Below are 20,179 nucleotides of genomic sequence, written 5' to 3' on the forward strand. Positions count from 1 at the left end.
AGAGATGAAAAAAATAAGTGGAAGAGGAAAGATAACAAAAAAAAATAAGAGTCTAGTTACCACCACCTCTTCATCTGCTCGCATTGACTTACTAGGTGGGCAAACATGTTAGTATTCCATTGGTCATTCTGTTCTAAATTTAATACAATTCAAAATATACACTGTTCATATGAGCACCCGACCCGACCGAAAACCAGCCAGGGACGCGTACATGTACAGCGGTGTGTGCGGTCCGATAAGGATCTCAGACCCCCAATAGTAATATTTTCTTGACCTTTTTTTTCAAGTTGTTTTTTCTTGGTAGACGGTTTACTCCCTCCCTCCTTCACCTCACTCTCGCTTTTGCCAAGACGTTTTGAAATCTACTTCGCTCGTTCTCAACGTGTCACCTAGTTTCGGGCGACAGGTTCCTGCAGGATAACAGGGTATCCTAGACCTAGACGGAGATGCAGCACTCCTCACTTCTCATACTTTCGTTTTTGAGCACTTATGTCTTGTGTTGGCCTTATGATGATAATCTTGTGGATTGGAACCTTAATCAGAACCACACTGCGGAAGGCCCCATTGATTACTCTGGAGCCTGGCCCGACAATCATCAATACCATCCTTCGCCAGACAACTGGCGCTTTCCTATCTATACAATCTTTTTGGATAGGATATCTAATGGAGATCCCACAAACGACGATATCAACGGCACCAAGTTCGAGCATGTGGTCAACTCTAATCAGATGCGACACGGCGGCGACCTGGATGGGTTGCTGGATACGCTGGACTACATACACGGCATGGGCTTTAAGGTATGCAGCTTCAATCCTGACCTAACCCAAAAGCTAATGCAAAAATCTAGGCTATTTACTTCGCCGGGACATATTTGGAAAATCTACCTTGGGCCTACGATGGCTACTCACCGGCTGATACCACTCTTCTCGATAAGCACTATGGCACACTGGAGGACTGGAGACAGATCGTCACCGAGATACATGACAGAGATATGTATATTCTGGTCGACAACACTCTTGCAACGTAAGTGAATGCTCCAAGGAAAGTTTCGGAATTTCCTTTGTGGATGCCCAGAAGTTTATCTTGTCTGGGGTTCTCGTGCCTCTGGCGTTCATGTCTGCTGTTGGATCTCTACGATCGCTTTATCTTCCTTCCCTCTCTCGCTCACACACATCCGTCCCTTATGACACATCCGTCCCTTATGACGAATTCTGCTGAGAACTTTCCTATTGTTCCTGTTGTTATTCCTTTTCTTCTTTCTGTGTGCTCATTTCCCGTTGTGGACACTCTACAGCAGCTGCATGCCAACGACTGCATCGCTAACATATCTCATAACATAGATTGAGCAATCTGATCGGATTCAAAGGTCACCTTAATGGATCTGCAGATTTCAAAGCAAGCGAATATAATGTCGAATGGGTCACAGACAGACAATATGCTGATTTTTCGTTTGAGAACACCTGGAATGACACATGCGAGTACCCTAAATTCTGGTTTGAAGATGGGAATCCGGTGACAACTATGGGAGTGCAAGATCTACACGGGTGCTATAACAGCGACTTTGATCAGTACGGAGAGCTAGAGGCATTCGGTAATTTCCCTGACTGGCAGCGACAACTCACAAAGTTTGCCTCAGTGCAGGATCGCCTGCGTGAATGGCACAAGCCAGTTCGCGACATAATCACTCGGCACTCCTGCATTCAGATTGCCAGCCTGGATATTGATGGATTCCGCTTCGATAAGGCTGTGCAAGCGACCCTCGAACCCCTCAGCGAGATGATGGCCGTCTATCGCGAATGTGCGAAGAAGCTTGGCAAAAATAACTTCTTCCTCCCCGGAGAGATCACATCTGGAAATACGTTTGGAAGTCTCTATCTCGGCCGCGGCCGTCAACCAAATCAGTGGCCGGACTCTGCAGGCGCTGCCGTCAAGCTAACAAACACATCCGAGGGGGCTTTTCTCAGAGAAGATGGGTTACAAGCTTTGGATTCTTCAGCATTCCATTACACAATCTACCGCTCACTCACTCGTTTTCTAGGAATGGACGGTAACTTGGTTGCAGGCTTCGACTTACCTACCGACTTCATTGAGGCCTGGAATGAGATGCTCGTCACGAATGACTTCCTCAATGCCTTCACAGGAGAGTTGGATCCCCGGCACATGTACGGCGTTTCCAACCAAGATAACTTCCGTTGGCCAACAATCAAGAACGGTACCTCAAAGTACCTTCTTGGCCTCAACATTGTCACATTGGTGCTTCCGGGTATTCCTCTCATTCTATGGGGCGAAGAACAAGAGCTATATGTCTTCGATGCCACAGCATCGAACTATTTGTACGGCAGGCAGCCTTTGTCATCTCAGACAGCATGGTGGACAAATGGCTGCTTCAACCTGAACACAACAAAGTTCTACGATTTCCCGATTGAGAAGGGACGCGATGGCTGCAACGATATCACTGTCACATATGATCAGCGCAATCCTGCTCATCCCCTGCGAAACATCATGAAACGAATTTTTGAAGTTCGCGCTCATTATCCGGTCGCAAATGATGGCTTGTTTCTTCAAACAATATCTCAACTGACAGAAGACATTTACCTTCCTGGTTCATCGACTACTCCCACGGTCACTGGTCTTTGGTCGGTATTGCGAGCCTACTTCCCTGCAGTCCAGACGGATGCTATTCTGGCCAATGAAACCCTCTGGCTTGTCTACCAAAATGGCAACACGACTAAGACATATGGGGGCAAATGTTCAAACAGCAGCGCTGCCTTGTTATCTCCTTTTGCATCCGGGGAAAAGTTGAAGAACCTCTTCTATCCCTACGACGAGCTTACAGTAGACGATGGTCCGACCGAGACCTACGGATGCATCAAAGGGGGTATGGAGCTACTTCCATCGGAGTACCGAGCCTATGTTCAAGCCGGCATGTTCGTGGATCCTGGTCCTACCGTTACTGAGTTTGTCCCTGGTCATGATGCCAGACTATTGTCGGCAGAAGATAAGAGTGAGACTATTCCAATTCAGCTTGGATATTCTGTAGAAATGGACTGTGACGTTATTACGAACGCGATCAGCCTAATGTCCACAACAGAGAAAGGCATCGTTGCCTCCCTCGATACTTCCAGTGTGAAGTGTACCAACGTCACAGCCAGAACTACAAGCAAGAACTATGTTGGAGAGATTCCGACTGTTTGGACATGGTCTGCAAATCTGTCCAATGTCCATCATGGAGTTCATAAAATAAAAATTGCCAACATTTCCAATGCGACCGATAGCTTTTTGATCCGCGTCGGTGTTCATACCAATCCCCTGATCACTCCGCTGGCCAATTACTCCACGAGCCTCGTACAAAAATCCGACGATGGGTACTATATCAAGCACAATGCCGCAGGAGCTGACAAATTTCGGTATTCAGCTGATTTCGGGAGCACCTGGTCGGAATGGACGACATACGAGGGCGGGAATACTAGTGTTACCATTCCGACTTTCACTGGGACATCCAAACAGGCATGGAAAGGAACCCATATACGAGTACAGTATTTTTCCAGGCTCACCGGGAGCAGCGATTATATTCAGGAAGGTGATTACGGTTGGGAAGAGAACGCTGTCCGGAGGTTCCCTCACTTGTGGTTCAACGGCCCTTTCAACCAGTACGGCTACGATGCAGGGGTGGCCAACGAAATGCAGTTTGAACCAAAGACTTTGCGTTGGAACTATGACTTTGTCTATGAATGGCCCGCCGTGGGTCAGCTGAATGCCTGGGGTATAGACTCGTCAGGTGTGCCGGACAACACGGAGGTCTATGGCGACGTCGGAAACTCGTCTACAATATTAAAGCTTCCACCGTCCTATCTCTCATCCAACGTGATCAATATCACCGACTTGCCTCCATTTCCACATCTTGGATGGAAAATCTCTCTCAATGACGGGAATCTACGATATGAAAAGATCCCCATCGGATCTGGATGGGCGCAACTCGCTCTCTTCATTCTTCTGTGGGTTGGACCTATTGTTATGGGTCTGGCAGGAGTGTTCATCTTTATTCAATTCTTCTATCAAGTCAAACTCAACAAAGACGGCAATGTTATCAAGCTTGAGACTCTACCTGTCTTGTTCTGGCGCAAAGTCAAAGTCAAAGCCAAATTACACAAGCACGGTGACTTGGAGAACGCAATTTCAAAGAAGGCTCTTCCTGCCAGCATTGCCGTAGGAGGAGTGGTCGACCAACAGCGTCGGACGGTTTTGATTGCCACCATGGAGTACGACATCCAAGACTGGAAGATAAAGGTGAAGATCGGTGGCCTGGGCGTCATGGCGCAACTCATGTCCCAAAACCTGAAGCACCAAAATCTCATCTGGGTGGTGCCATGTGTTTCCGATATTGTCTATCCAATGGACACACCGATTGAACCGTTTGTTGTTCATATTCTTAATAGGCCATACTTGGTCCAGGTTCAGTACCACGTCGTGGAGAACATAACCTACGTCCTGCTTGACGCACCAGTCTTTCGACAGCAGACCAAAGCCGAACCTTATCCGCCCCGTATGGATGATCTTGATAGTGCAATCTATTATTCAGCTTGGAATCAGTGCATCGCGGAGACAATTAAGCGCACACCCATAATCGACTTTTACCACATCAACGACTTCCACGGGTGTGTCGCACCGCTGTACTTGCTGCCGACTCGAACCATTCCAGTATGCCTATCCTTACATAATGCCGAATTTCAAGGACTATGGCCACTGAGAACAGCGGAAGAGAAGGAGGAAGTCTGCTCCGTTTTCAATCTTCCAGTTGACATAGCAACCAAATACTGTCAGTTTGGAAACGTGTTCAATCTTCTACACACGGGTGCTAGCTATCTCCGATTCCATCAGCGCGGTTTCGGTGCAGTGGGTGTATCTCAAAAGTATGGAAAGCGATCATGGGCGCGGTATCCAATTTTCTGGAGCCTCAGCAACATCGGCAGCCTTCCAAATCCAGATCCCTCTGATACAGGTTCTGTGGAGCAAGGCGCAGAAGTGCCAGTCAATATTCAGTCAAACGCTGAACTCATTCATGATAAACTACAGGCACAGAGATGGGCTGGTCTGAACGAAGACCCGAATGCGGACTTGCTGGTGTTTGTGGGACGCTGGTCCAAGCAAAAGGGAGTAGACTTGATCGCGGATGTTATGCCGGGTATTCTATCTACTAGACCGCTTGTGCAACTGATCGTGATCGGTCCCCTTGTTGATTTATATGGCAAGCTAGCTGCGATCAAACTGCAGCGGATCATGGAAATGCACCCAGGCCGCGTGTTCTCGAAGCCAGAGTTTACGATTCTGCCACCATACGTATTTTCTGGGGCTGACTTTGCCCTCATCCCATCACGAGACGAGCCATTCGGATTGGTTGCAGTTGAATTCGGTCGCAAGGGTGCTCTCGGGATCGGTTCTCGTATTGGAGGTCTAGGCCAGATGCCTGGTTGGTGGTATACTGTAGAATCCGACTCTGCTCGCCATCTTTTGCACCAATTGAGGACCGCCATTGAATCTGCCTTGGAGTCATCCCCAGAGACCAGAGAGGAAATGCGTGCAAACTCTGCCAAACAGAGGTTCCCTGTTCTAGAGTGGGTTCGAAAACTCGAAGAGTTGCAACGAACTTCAATCGAGATCCATCACAGCAAGAACAGAAACAGTGTCATAAGTCACACGCGGGACTCTCAGGCAGATTGGGATATACAGGGTTTGCAGCCTCCAAGTTTCCGCCCCGTCTCTCACCATTCAACGACTGGGGCTTTAGAAACAACACCGGAGGGAACAGCAGAGCCCAAACAGGCTTCTCTTCTGGAGTTACAGGCAGCTGAGCATGGAAATATACAGGAGTCAGACAGCATCAGAAACAGCGTTCTAGGTCGCAAACTGTCTCTCGGTCGAAGATCCGGACCTGGACAGGGCAGAAAACGTCTCGTAAAGAGAGCGCTGTGTGATGTTCGAGGATTAGAAGTTGATTATACTGACGCTGAAGAAGATGGCACTGAGACTCCACAGGAGGAGAACATCTCTCCGGAAGAGGCAATGGCGGCGATTAATCGGACTCTTAGATCCCATGATCTCAAGCAATCATCCCTTGGCAACAGAACCTTTAACGATGACTCTACCGCCGACTCGCCACACTTTGTATCCAGGGGCAATTCTCCAGTTCGAACACCCAAACATCATAATGGCATTCCTGGTGATGCCACGCCTGTGACTCACACGCGTGCTCTATCCACTCTATCATTAGTATCTGTCTTTGAGGATCACGACCAACCTGTTTTCAATCTGCAAAAGGTCGACCCTACTTTCACTGACAGCATGGGTTATTTCACGCGCAACTTCGAAAAGCTGCTCGCTAACCTGAATAAGAAAAACTCGATCACAGATCACTGTATCGAAGTATACTTGATGAAGAGTGAGCGGAAATTTTTCGACATGTACACCAACGCTCAGTTGAAAAAGCAGCCCAAGGTGTTGGAGCGTCCCCTGACGGGAACTGCCTCAAATCATGCTACTGATGACACAGAGCAAGAGAGCACGTCATCTCCAGCTGAAGACTCCGAATCTAATGGAGCTGATGGCATTGATCAATGGCTCTCTCGTCTTGGATACAAGAGACCTATCGCGATACAGAGATTCATGAGATGGCGCGTCGGAAATTGGCCTGTTTACGCTCTTTTCTTGGGTCTCGGGCAGATTATTGCGACGAATTCAGCGCAAATAACTCTTCTGGTTGGCCAAATTGGCGAGACTGCGGTCAAGCTCTACGTGATTGCAGGAGTCTACTGTCTGTCTTCCATTGTTTGGTGGTTCTTGTTCTATCGCTTTCCGTCCGTGGTAGTCCTCACTCTCCCCTGGTTTATCTACTCCATTGCGTTTGTCATCATCGGTATCTCACCCTTTGCGCCCTTATCTGCCGGTCGAGCCTGGGCGCAAAACATTGGTTCAGGTGTTTATGCCGTCGCATCATCCAGCGGGTCCCTGTTCTTTGCCCTCAATTTTGGTGATCAGGGTGCTGTCCCAGTCAAGGATTGGATGTTCCGCGCAAGTCTGATCCAAGGCATCCAGCAGCTCTACACAGTCGCTCTGTGGTTTTGGAGTTCCCGCGTGACTGCAGTGGAAGTGGAAGGCATTACCACGGCCGCATTAAGTTCATGGAGACTTACGGCTGTCGTGATGCCCATTGCTGCAGTGTGCTTCACCATTGGCGTGCTTCTTGCCCTAGGACTACCCCAGTACTACCGTCAAGCGCCGGGAAAGATTCTCTTCTTCTATAAATCATTGTTCCGTCGACGCGTCATCCTCTGGTTTTTGTTCATGGTGATCATTCAGAACTGGTTCCTCTCTGCCGTCTTCGGTCGTAATTGGTCATTCCTTTGGTCATCTCAGCACGCCAAGTCATGGGAAGTTCTTGTTCTGGTCTTGTTCTTCTTTATTGTTGTTTGGATTGCTGCCCTTCTTGTCTTCCGTTCTTTATCAAAGTCGCACAGTTGGATACTGCCTGTCTTTGGTTTAAGTCTTGGTGCACCGCGCTGGGCACAAACCTGGTGGGGAGTATCCAACATTGGCTATTATCTCCCATGGGCCGGGGGTCTGACTTCTGGAGCCCTCGTCTCGCGATGCCTCTGGCTCTGGCTAGGAGTTCTCGATGAAATTCAGCAAGTTGGCCTCGGAATGATTCTCTTGCAGACATTGACAAGGGTTCATGTCTGTTTCGTCCTGTTGGCCGCCCAGTCTCTTGGGTCCATCGCCACGATTTGTGCGCGCGCCTTTGCACCTAACAAAATAGGTCCTGCTGGGGTCTTTCCAGATATTGGCTCGTCGTTGGATAGAGTTGGTAATGCTTGGTTTTGGATTGCCCTCTTCTTCCAGCTTTTGGCTAGGTGATTCTTCCATCTCCCCACGCCCGTCATACCTTCTTATCTTGACATCTTTACTAACCAAATTCAACAGCTTTGGGTTCCTTCTCTTCTATCGTCGAGAACAGCTTGATAGGCCGTGATATTGTTCTTTATCGAAGCAAAATAGAATTTATTTTTATACGTGGAGGATATAGTTTGGTATAAATCATTCTGTGTGGAAATTTGAAATATTATTATCTATGGACAAACCTTCAGACTTCTTGATCTATACCTTGTTATATGCATAGATAGCTGTCTCATATAGAAATATCCTACTATCTAAGTCTATCGATTTGGTGGGGCACATAACTGCACCAAAATAGAGTCTGCTATTGAATTTACAGTCATTGGCGCTTGTTTCAGTCTGGTCCGTAATGCCAGCAAGACTGCAGCGGAGGGTTATACGTGGTAGATTGAGTTACTATGCAACTCTGTTGAAAGACGTATTTCCCATGTTCTTAATAGCTTGGATTGCCAGTAAGAACCTACCCTCTTATAACCGATTTTGAGAGGATTGGGAAGGAATTGGTGGCATCGTGGATGGTTCGAGAAGAAAGGTTAAAATTTGGACGCGTTGTCTTCATTCCCTTAAGTTGGCCTCCCGCTTATAGATTACGTTGACCGTGGGCCTCAATATACGTCCCATGGGAGTGGACTTTCATGTCCGTTTCGGGATTCCCATGCGAGCTCAGATGGCTATTCATTATGACTAATGCTAGTATCTATTCCCGCATTGACTTGACGGAGTATAAGCGGGAGAGTATAGAGACACTAGATCTACATAAAAGGAGTTGTGGTTCTAGTAGGATTATGGGCGCATGATACCTGGACTTACGGACTGAGTAGATAATCAGGGAGTTCTATACGGCCCGCGAACTGGCACATGAGACCGTAGAGAATCTCTAATTAATATATCCCTAGAATCCAGACTCTTCTATTGAAGAGTCTGGCTTATACCGTTTGGTCTAATGGAATAACTACGTGACCAAACGGTATAAGCCTTATTACTATATGCGGGCGTTGACTACATAAAAAATTATGTATTTTTTTTTTTCCCTAAAACCACTATAGTATACCTTGAATATAAAAAAGTTATAATAGAGATATATTTATTACTTTATTATATATATAATTACCTAATTAAAAAGGGTATAGCCCAATATTAAACACATGTAATTTTTTTGTATTTTTGTTAGGACTGGGGTCCCAGAGAAGATAAGGATAAGAGTGATGACGAAGTATCGTACTAGGTACGGTATCGTTGGATTAATGGTAATATAATCGCTGGAGGACTCTCATAAGTTCTCCCGCGATCCTAACTTAGTTAACGTAATTCACCCCCGAGCCGGCCATCCCGGTCGGCCCGGCCACCTCATCAACTTCAATTAATTCAAACCAGCATAATTCACCCAAAATAACGTAATATTGAATATCTAAGCTATTTAATCAATTTTGGACATCTGGTTCTTTTATGACCATGGATACCGCATTCAGAGCATTTATATGGCGCCCTAGATCGTCGTTCTTGTGCTTCTGGTTGACCGGTTGGCTGGTTAGATGAAGCTTCAATTTGACCATTTCTATTATTTTGAGCTATTTCTCGAAGCTCAGCGACAGATAGGCCCTCTGGAGCTGATACCCGGAGCTTAGAACGTGCTTTTTTTGACTCTTTTTTCTCCGCTCTAGCGCGTAAAAGCTTGATATGTTGAGTTAGAAGAGCGTGATTATGCATATAGATTTAACATGATTTAAGCACCCGAACTATATAAGAAAGTAGCGGGCTTAGTAGGCTCTTAGAGCGTGCTTTTAAGAGCTTTTTAATCGAAATTTCATGCTTCTAGAGCTACTTATGATTCGAAGGTGTCTAATATATGCTGCTTTAGCTACTTTAGCTACCTCGAGATAGTGGTAGTGTGTCACGGCGTGACCTCTGGGAGCATTCAGAAGCTAAACCGCTGCGCTATCAGCAAAAGACTAGTATGTAAAGCCAAAGCTTTACACTGCTCTCGCATATATATACCTTAATCTATAGGCAGAACTCAGGCAGAACTCAGGCAGAACTCAGGCAGAACGGTTGTACGCATACACACCGTGACATAGTGTAGGCGTCTAGAGCTAAATATTGTCACGGATTTTGAGAGCGAATTGGTGGCATGGTGGTTGGTTAAAGGAATATAGTCTAATTAATTAACGCGTTTTGGTTAGGGTGGCCGGGCCGACCGGGATGGCCGGCTCGGGGGTGAATTACGTTAAGTTACTATTATGGGCTTAGCTAAGCACTCCCATGAGAGTTCGGGGTAACTTTATCCAATTCCACGCCCCAGGTGTGGGTGTTCTCCGATACACCTCCGGGCTTCTGTGCCCTCACTACTAGACTTCTCCGTTCGTGCCGTAACAATTCTACTCCCACGGGACTCCCACGGCGGGACTAGACCTTCTAACCTACTCCCATGGAAGTTATGGGAATTCCCATGGGCTAAACCTTTACTAAGTCCCATCGGAAATGTCAAGGTCTAATCTCAGCAACGTGACGCTGATATCATTGCGATCCTATCACCATATTGACAGACTTTGCTAACTCAATTGGTTTACTTTCCTAGACATGGTAGGGCTTAAGTTAAAGGCGATATCAAATAGAAGTTATATTTCGCCACACATTATTCCCGGGAGTTAACAATATATAGACGAAAACGGTCTTTGAGCAATGGAGGCCGCTAGCGACCGTTATGACCACCTCATACATTAAAAGCTCAAGTTTACATCACTCACCATTTGGTTACATAGTGACGTATATATATAGGCAGTCTATGAATCATCTTACTGTATGGGAAAATATATGAGTACTATAAGGAAACCTACGCTGAGAGTGATACGGCAGGAATGATCATTTCTAACGCTTATCATTCTCATATTCATCTACTACCTTCCACCCCAATAACCCCAGAGTGAAAAAAAGATGTCAACAGGAGGTTCGAAACCTTCTACTGGGTCTGTACCCTCTTTCTTCATCACTTCAAGATATTTTTATAATCGCACTGCTGCGTTACCTATATAGGTTGGCATCTTTATTTATAAGATTCAAGATGCTGATTCTTGCCTTTAGTTTGCCCAACCAACCAGACACTAAAAAGGACGGTCAAACTACCACTGGCCAAAAGGACGACCGAAAGGACGACCAAAATAACGACCAAAAGGAGGACCAGAAGGATGGCCAAGTGACTGACAAAAAATCATATGATGTTGATGACAAACCGCCGCCAGGACCATGGGGTAACCGTGGCGTCACCTCACCTAAAGCGGGAACAAAGAGGCCACCGCAAAAGGATTCGAGTTTGAACGTTAGGATCAATTTAGACTTAAGGGCTGATGTTGCTCTGGAACTTCATGCGGTCATACAGGGTGATGTTACGATCGGGCTTTTCTAAGATGGTCTCTAACTTTGGCACATTATGTCATATACACACACTATAAGGGCAAATAAGCAGCTGTCTCTAATACTTAAGGAAGAAGGTATAATCTATATATTTCCTTCTGTAAGAATTAGTCTTATTACTAATTCATACTATATTAGACCTTGGAACCGCCCGCGAGCCGCCCTTTTGAGGGCCGCCCACGGATCCTCACTTTTGCGGGCGGAGGGCGGGAGATGCTAGCCCTGGAATATTTTTGCCGAGGTCTATAGGCGATATTATAGTCGAGTATAGAATAACTATTCAATATTACTTCAGATATCTATTATCATTATTAAGACCAATTAAATAGCTTCATTATCTAAGAGCTTCTAATATTTCTTTGACTATTACATTTAAATCTCTTGGAGGAAGGTTTTATCTTCCTAAAGAATTTCTTCTCTACTAATATGAATAATTAAGGAAGAGAGGGTATCTCTAGTCAATTGAAGCTTGATCTAATTAGTAATATAGAGGAGGAGGACAGTACTATTTAGGGAGGGGGAAGATAAGAGGAATAACTAGGGAAATATCTATAGTGATTCTTCTTCTGACTGGTGACAAGATGAAGAGCGGTTCACATTACAGAATTTAGGAATGCTGGTTGGCCGTGGAACTTTCGGACGACGAGAAGAGAGCTACAGAGCTAGGCATGGAGGATTAACATGTCTTTGAAGTGTCTTTGGAGTGTATTCTTCGATGATTATGACGATGGGGACCTACTTATTCCCGGCCGCGGAAATACTGCACTGAAGTGATAATCATGCGAAGCGTGGCGAATCCCTGAGGGTTGCCCGCTTGGCCTGAATTGTAGTTCGGAGCTCGCGTAAAGCACAGCAATTTCCAAAGTGGCAAGTTTTCCACCTTCTATCTTTCTAGGTCTCAGATTTCTTTGAATGTGACCCAAATAATCATACCCACTTTCCTATAGTCCCTTTCGTTGTCATGACGCAATCGCCACCGCATCTAAAATGGTTAGTACTTTTATTAGTTGATCATTGTGGTCGATAAAAAGCTAATATTATCTTTCACCTGACGTGAAAACAAAGTTTGATGTTCTGTCATGATTCCGTGGTCCATGCGGAATGCCGGTTGCGTCAATGTGGGGTTTGAAATGAGGTTGTGGCCGAAGGGCCGGGACGCGGCGGGATGGAGCCATGAATATCTTTGTGATTTCATCGGCTCGCATGTCAGTCAATCTCAATACAATATCAAAGGCAATTCCATCTCTTGACCGAGCTTATTGTGCTAACATTGGATCATTGGATCCGGTCAGGACCTATTTTATAGCATGATCCTCCGCTCATGTTATTGGACCTATTTATTTGGCTTGGATTGTTCTAAACTATAGTGTAGTGTTCCTGCGACAGAAAAGACGGAGTGCTCGTTTTACGCAGCCATCTGCTTCGAAATTGATGATTCCATTTACTCCACTTTCTTTGCGTCAGTGTTTCCAAATACATATAGCCATGGGTGCATTGGAGATTCCCATAGACATCTTGCTGTGGGACCGATGTGGATCTGCAATCAACACGGTCCGTGAAGAAAAAGGGAGCTTCCCCGTACCGATCTAACACCGCATTCATGCTGGTTCCATGTCGTTGCTCTAACGGCTCAAGTCATACTTCCAGCTTTTCAGATTTGCCGTGCAAACTTAGTCAAATTAGCGGATACCACACCACGCTCCTATTTGCCACGGATGCCTCGGAAACCTTGACTCCGTCCGGAGAAGTATCTTTGGTCGCATAGCCGTGTTCAGCCATTCACGCGTTGTTTGCAACAGTCCGTCGCAAATATGACTTAATCGACTGTAAGGCTCCTTTGAAGCCGCGACGCCATTAGCAAGCAATAGCTCTCGGTTCGGGTGGGTACGCTTGAGTTGCAGCTGCCTCATACTGACGTCCTGGACTTTGCGGAAGGTAATGAGGAGATGATCATGTTACAAAGGAGAAAAGAATAGAGATATAAGAAAGATTTCTTCTTCAGTCTGGAAGTAGAGTGTACTCGTAAACATAATCTCATCATTTTGTTGTTCCCATAATCTTCCATCACTTGATAATACGACCAAGAAATAAGGCAAGCCATGGATTCAGTACCACAGAGCCTGCCTCCTTTAGCACCCACCTCTCTCCTCGGTTTACAGCGGACATCGATTCCACTGGAGCAGCACGTGACGGCAACCAGGGAAAAGCGCCTCAGTCAACACCAGCAAGCTACTATGAAGTCCAGTGGAGAAAGCACCACGCTTGTTGAAGTAGTCAACTCACTTGCCCACCGAAGCAGTGACGATCTTACGGCCTCCCAGGTATCCAATACGGACTATGCTAGCCTGCTGGAGTGGATTCGGTGCGAGAGGATGAAGAAACTACCACCCGAGGGGAGTAATTATGACAAGGCCCTTGTGTGGGCGGCCTTGTTTGTCGAGCGTGTACATTCTTTCGATTCAGGGATCGAGCAGTTCGCCGGCGACAGCCACCTCGCTGCTCAGCTGTCATATGAATACTGTGCGAGTCTGCTCGAGGTGTGTCAAATGCAACTCGCTTCCGAGCCTATTAAGTCGATTTACTAATCGCGAGCGTGCAGTTGGGTGAATCAAACGCACCGGCCCTTATGGGCCTGTTTGGCTTCTTTTACCGTTGCTCTGCCGGTCTTGGCAACCTGCTGGACCGTGCAGAGCTCTTTGTGGTCTCTTCCGATGTCAAGGACCAGCTTATACTCGCGTTGGCCGACTTGGTGACCCTCGTTGTACAAGTGACCACGCACTTCCACCGGTTGCTACTTTCATCGGAATCGGTCTCAGTTGATATCTATAGTACCTTTCCTAGTCCGATCGACAGTTTCCGTGGTCGCTGTGACCACGCATCAGAACTGATGTGGCGTCACCAATTGATGCGAGAGGGATTTGATAGCATTGAAGGTAATGTCATTTTAGAGAACCTACCGTCATCTGGCCCATTCTGATCATAGGGATACAGGAGTTGGAATTAATACACTCAAAGACTGGCTGCAGCCTGAAGACCCCACACTCGCTCACGCCATAGAGGCCATGGGTCCCTCAGCCCAGGAGCGCGAGGAGGGCACCTGTATGTGGGTTAAACCATTCCTGACGCGGTTCTTGAAAGGCGAGCAGCAGGTGCTCTCTATTATCGGCAAGCCGGGATGCGGTAAGACGGTCTTGTCGACTGTCATCAATGATTATCTACAGCATCCCATAGGAGGGACGAGATATACGTCCATTCTGGCACCTATCAGTAAGTATTGCTACCCTCAAACCATAACCTGCATCATTTTGACCGGTCTCGCCAGATGGTCGGATTGCCGCCAACACGCCCCCGAGGGCCGTGATCAAGGGGATATTGTCCCAAATGTTCAACAAACACCTCGGCAATGTACAGTTATATCAGGTTTTGGCAAATGTTTACAATCAGAGCCAGCGCACTGTCGACGAAGCATCATTTGACGATTTGCTTTGGAATGCCCTGACAGATGCCCTCCAGGCCGCTCTGGCGGGCGCTAGAGAGCTGGTCTTGATTGTCGACGGCGTCGACGAGGCCAGCTGCGCGGAGAGGGCTCTGTTGCACCGACTACATGATGCGGCGTTCAAAAACCCATCCATGAAGCTGATCACGCTCGCATCTCAGCCAGTGGACTCAGATGTCTCCCAGACGACGGTGCGAGCTACGCTGGGGCTCATATTCGATGACATTGCCGCAGTAACCCGCAGGATCCTTCACCAGAGCCATGTCTTTAAGTCCATGTCTGATGAAGACCAGGAGTTGACGGTGACTCGTATCACAGAGGCGTCTGATGGCTCCTTCCTCTGGGCAAAGCTGACCGCCAAGCACGTGCGCGATGAACACTTGCCAACTAAGTCCGCGCTTTCCAAGTCTGTTGATAGCATCTTGAAAGCCGGATACAAAATCACCGACCTTGTTTCGCACACCTTGCAACCTAAACTCAACGAGGATACGAAGAAGATTCTCGTCTGGCTGGCCACCGCAAGCCGCCCTCTCGCCCAGCAGGAATTGGCCGCTCTCCTCTCCATGCAGCCCAACAAGGCCGAAGTCACTGAGCAGCGCGACGTTGACCTCATTCAATTACTGAAACCGGTCGCCTCGCTTGTGTTTTTCCAAAACAACTTAGTCTATCTTAGGCATGCGCAGGTGCGTGTCGCTATTTTGGACGTCTTCTCTAAGGGTGAACTCCTGCCCGCAATTAAGGATCGGAATGTGGACTTTACGCAAAGACTCCTACTATACGCAAAGCACAGTGTGACCGACAGCCATGAGCCCTCTTTGGATCCACTGAACGGGCGGGTGACAGAACACCTAATGGAGAAATATCCCCTGCTGGACTTTGCGCTTCGTTACTGGCCGAGTTATGCCAACATTGCGTTTGGATGCACCAGCGACCAAGGGGTTACTAGAGCGGGCAAGAGCTTGCGATCTGTCTTCCCCACCAGCCCTACTGTGCCCCTTCTACAGATGACCGTGTGGGCAAGCAAGATGACTCCGTCACTCCGGTCCATTCACGGGATACAAACATCACTGTACCGTGAAATTCTGAACAGCAATCACCCGGCCACTTTGCAGGCCATAATCTCCCAGGCGTTATTCCACAGACAGATCTATACTAGTGTGCCTGCCGAGAGCGGTCAAATTTTCTACGAGGCGGCGATAATTTGCCAGAAGATGCTATCCGTCCGACATCTCATCACTATGAAGATGGCACAGTTCTTCTTGGAGGGCACAGCTGACCAAATCACCGATTCTAAGACGGAAGTCATGACCCGGCGTGTTGAAATGCTCCAACTGCTAGTGGAATGCTATAAGGTTCACTATGGGGCGACAAGCGTTATGGTCACTTCCACACTGACGCAGTTGTCCGAGCATTATACTTGCGTGAAAGAGCACAGCAAAGCCCAGGAGATCAATATTTCCCTGGAGGGGTTAGTCACCGACAGCACAACCCAGCGAAAAGGGTCTAGGCAGGTAGACGATTCTTTATTGGTCCACCTCCACGGCCGGAAGGACACGGCGACAGAGACGGGTTCCACCTTGGCTTTGGATGGGATCGAGGTGGATGAGTTGATTACCTGGTCCTTTGACCTGGATGCCCGCTTGGCCCAAGCCGAGCGACAGAAGACAGAAAATCTGGTCACGGAAGCTGAACAAACATATGTGGAGCTCTGGCAGCATGCTAGCCAGGAGTATCGGCTTAATCACTCTATTGAGCACAAACTCGCCATGTTGCGAGCTGTTCTCGCATATGCTAGCTTTCTCGAAAGCCAAAAGAGAAACACTGAAACAGCCTCGATCGTTGCCGGATTTTGGGAAGAGTACGAGAAAACTGCCCCCAGCCCTGAAGTCTTGGTGCCACATTTGTTTGAGCTTGCTCAGGTCATGAAATCCGTGGGGCTGTCCGTACTGGCCATCGAAGTCTTCAAACATTGCGCAAAAAATACTAGCAGGCAAAGTGCCCTGCACAAAGATGTGCAAAAGCAAATCCAGTCCATCTCCCTGGAAGTGATGAGCTCAGAATCCTTGGTGACGGAGTCCATCCTCAAGGAAACGATATACAGCGCATCCAGTGCCGAGCAGGTTTCCACCACAGCGACCAAATCACTGATTGAAATGTACCTGTCTCAACACCGGTGGCACGACGCTACAACTGTGTTGAAACCAGTGTTGCGAATTGTGTGGCCATCGTTGTTGGCGCTCTCGCCCGGAGAAGTCGCCTTGCCACCCACCCAAATTGAGTACTGTATTGAACTTGCAGAGCGTCTCGCCGACTGCTATCGCTCCCGCCGTCGCCCGACCAAGGAAGAGAACATTCGAACCCGGCTTTATCATGCGGTTCGATGCGACCGGCCAGCGTGCGGATATCAAACCTTGGAGCGAGTCACGACCAACCTTCTTCGTCTATACGAGCGTACCTCTCAAACCGACAAGGTCATCACCATTCACCAAAATATACTCCACGATTACACCAAGCGATTCGGCGGGGATCATCCCACCGTTATCCAAAAACTTTGGACCCTGGCCAGACTGACGTATCCTCAGCCTATCGCAATGAATTACTACCGTCAGATCATCCAAATCCTGAACAAGAACTCGGAGACCTGCCATCCGGATGCCTTCGAGCCAGTTCTGATCGTGGCAACCGAGCTATTGAAACAAGGTCGTTACGAGGACGCGCTGAAGCCCTGCCGGATGTTGTTCATGACCCTGCAAAGCCCCACAATCAGCCAGAAATTGCAAGATCAGACATTTGTTCAGAGTCTCTATGATCGTTACGTGTACTGCCTACGCATGGCTCACAGTGACTTCGCCGTCATTCACGACGTGACGGTACAATATCGCAAATCGTGCATTAGCCTCTTCGGTGTGAACGCGTCAATCACCATTCAGGCATCAAAAGCGCTTGCGAACATCTGCCAACAGTCCAAGAAATATGAAACAGAAGCGATTCAGCTCTACGAAGAGCTCCTGCAAATTAAAGGCAGTGAAATTGAAATCGACCATCAGGACATCCGCGCCATTCTGGGGGCTATATATGAGCAACAGAATGTTTCCTTGGCCGCTTCGAAAGTGGAGAACATGTCGACAAAGGAGTTACATAAGGTGGAGTCTATTCGCATGCAACGATTGACATCCATTCGTTCCAGCTATGGATGGGCACACGAAGAAGCCCTGTCCCAGATGGAGGAGATCGTCTCATTATATACCAAACAAAACAAGATACAGGCTGCTATCTCAATGCTCGAGGAAGCAACAGTCCAAGTATTGTCCACTGAGACTTCCTCCATCAGGCTGACTGCGGCCGCTAAGAGCATTGTATCTGGCTACATCGCAGCCGGTCAACTTCAAAAGGCGAGGGAACTTTCAGACGAAATTTACCTCCAGATCATGACCAATGACGGGAGAAGTTCGAGTGCCCTTCGCTTGCACCAGAGTTCAAACCGCCGGCTGGGCCTTATTTTCCTGGCTCAACTCGAGCACATCATTCAGGAATCCGCAAACGCCTCGACCACATTGAATGAGGTCCACGCTGCACTAACCAAGGAGTATCTTTATTTCGAGCAGTTTCGCACAGCCCTAAGCTCAAAGTCTAGCAAACTCCAGCACACGATAGCCACGGTGGCCCGCCTGCACGCGTTCCTACTCAGCGGCGGTCGTCGCTCAGCTGCCACTCAGGTGGTGGATCAGTACTCCAGCTCCTTCCTGGCATCTGAGGGTTCCAGTCTGAATATGGACTCAAACCAGGTCAAGGTATTCATCAAGACGCTCCTTGAATACTTTGGCACCCATGCCTCGCGCCTATTCATTCGTTCGGTGGCAATCGCTAGCTACAACCGCGTGGCCCAGCAGCTCGACTCCGGAGATTACCAGTCTGCTTGCCACCTCGCGTTGGCAGCGATGAAATACATTTCTGCCCACCACGGCTACTCGGACCAGACGACAAGCAAGCTGATGTTCAAGCTTGGCCTAGCTATCGCTGGCCGAGAAATTGACGCGCCCCCCGCGGCCTCTGTCCAAAAGCAGATGCTAGGCGTGTCGGCTACCATTCTACGGGATACGCTAGGCTATTTCAAAGAACATAACATCGAGCTTGTACACCTAGATTTAGCGAATGTCAATAGCTTGATCAAGGTTCTAGATGAGCAACATGACTACCACACCTTGGCCTGGGTTCTCACCTCCCTCTGGAACAGCCGGGATGCCTATACCTTGTCACAGCCACAACATGCTTATACACTTGCTCTCGGGCGCATGCTAGTCATAACACGCTACCTCATCAATGACTACGCAGCTTCTGTCGGGCTCGCAGAAGACCTTGTATACAACTGCGCTCGTGTCCACGGGCCTCGCCACCCGAGTACTATCGAGATGACCGTGCTATTGTCGCAGATGTACACCAGCATGGCTCAAGGCTATCAAGAACAGAAGGGACGGCACGAGCTAGCCTATCGGTACTATCGGAAAGCGGCGGCGTTGCATGAAAATGCCCTACGCATGTTCATCGACCCGTCCTCAGCGTCCGTGGGCGATGTGGACGTCGGGGTCATATCCGGCATGTCATCACCCTCATCCTCCGCCAGTCCAGGAGAAAAAGAAGAAGGAAAACATGTCCGACAGCACTTGCACATGCTCAAACTTGCCGTCGAGCGCCTTGGAGAATGGCCCAAGGATTACTCTGAATATGAGCGGCTTAGCCAAGATCTGTTTAGAACATTTGCGAATGGTCTGGAAGGGGTTGATGGCGTTGACAAATGGAATTTGCAGTCATTCGGGTCCGGAAAAGCTGAGGCAAGTGATGACCTCGTTTCCTTTCATCGCGAGCACCTGGCGATTGCCATTTGAGCGCGAATTGGTTTACATTTGAATGGATGGGTCTATTTTATCTTTTCGTCTTGATTCTGTTCATCTATTATGGTGAGCCTTTTTCGCTTCAGGACTTGGGCAGCGACTTAGCATAAATTCATAGGTAATAATTGAACCACTATTCACAAAGTTTAGGCAACCCCAGAAGCTTTGTACAGACAATACTGGAAGTTAGCCCCATGAAGTATACATTGTGCATCAGACTTCTGTTTGCAAGAAGTAAGTCTGGGGCCGAGAATGATCATGTTCTCTCTAATGTATACTGTCTTTTCTTTCCTACGGACCGACGAGGTCTGGTGCATGTCTTTATAATTCCGCTCTCGACTAGTGCAGCAGTGCTCCTATACGAGACAGCGACGACCGGGGTAGCGGCTACTACTGCTAAACTGCTAGTCACAGTGCTAGAGACATAGTTGCTAGAATC

At 47.9% G+C, this 20,179-nt stretch overlaps 3 protein-coding genes across 3 annotated transcripts; all 3 read left to right on the forward strand.

The window, feature by feature from the left end:
* Positions 1 to 446: 446 nt before the first annotated feature.
* Positions 447 to 8,023, forward strand: ags3 (alpha-1,3-glucan synthase Ags3; the record flags this gene model as incomplete). The annotated part of the gene is made up of 4 exons (XM_057117135.1): positions 447 to 797; positions 848 to 1,023; positions 1,341 to 7,904; positions 7,975 to 8,023. The coding sequence occupies 4 exons, from the start codon at positions 447 to 449 to the stop codon at positions 8,021 to 8,023; spliced, it is 7,140 nt and encodes a 2,379-aa protein (XP_056973018.1).
* A 2,982-nt stretch (positions 8,024 to 11,005) lies between these two features.
* N7484_006718 (uncharacterized protein) lies at positions 11,006 to 11,347 on the forward strand (the record flags this gene model as incomplete). The annotated part of the gene is made up of 1 exon (XM_057117136.1): positions 11,006 to 11,347. One exon carries the CDS (start codon positions 11,006 to 11,008, stop codon positions 11,345 to 11,347), a length of 342 nt encoding a protein of 113 aa, XP_056973019.1.
* Positions 11,348 to 13,454: 2,107 nt separating this feature from the next.
* N7484_006719 (uncharacterized protein) lies at positions 13,455 to 19,734 on the forward strand (the record flags this gene model as incomplete). Its single annotated transcript, XM_057117137.1, has 4 exons — positions 13,455 to 13,892; positions 13,955 to 14,288; positions 14,347 to 14,622; positions 14,678 to 19,734. The coding sequence occupies 4 exons, from the start codon at positions 13,455 to 13,457 to the stop codon at positions 19,732 to 19,734; spliced, it is 6,105 nt and encodes a 2,034-aa protein (XP_056973020.1).
* Positions 19,735 to 20,179: the final 445 nt, after the last annotated feature.

Source organism: Penicillium longicatenatum (genome assembly GCF_028827895.1).
Source record: "Penicillium longicatenatum strain IBT 33135 chromosome Unknown contig_3_segment0_segment0, whole genome shotgun sequence".
NCBI lineage: Eukaryota > Fungi > Ascomycota > Eurotiomycetes > Eurotiales > Aspergillaceae > Penicillium > Penicillium longicatenatum.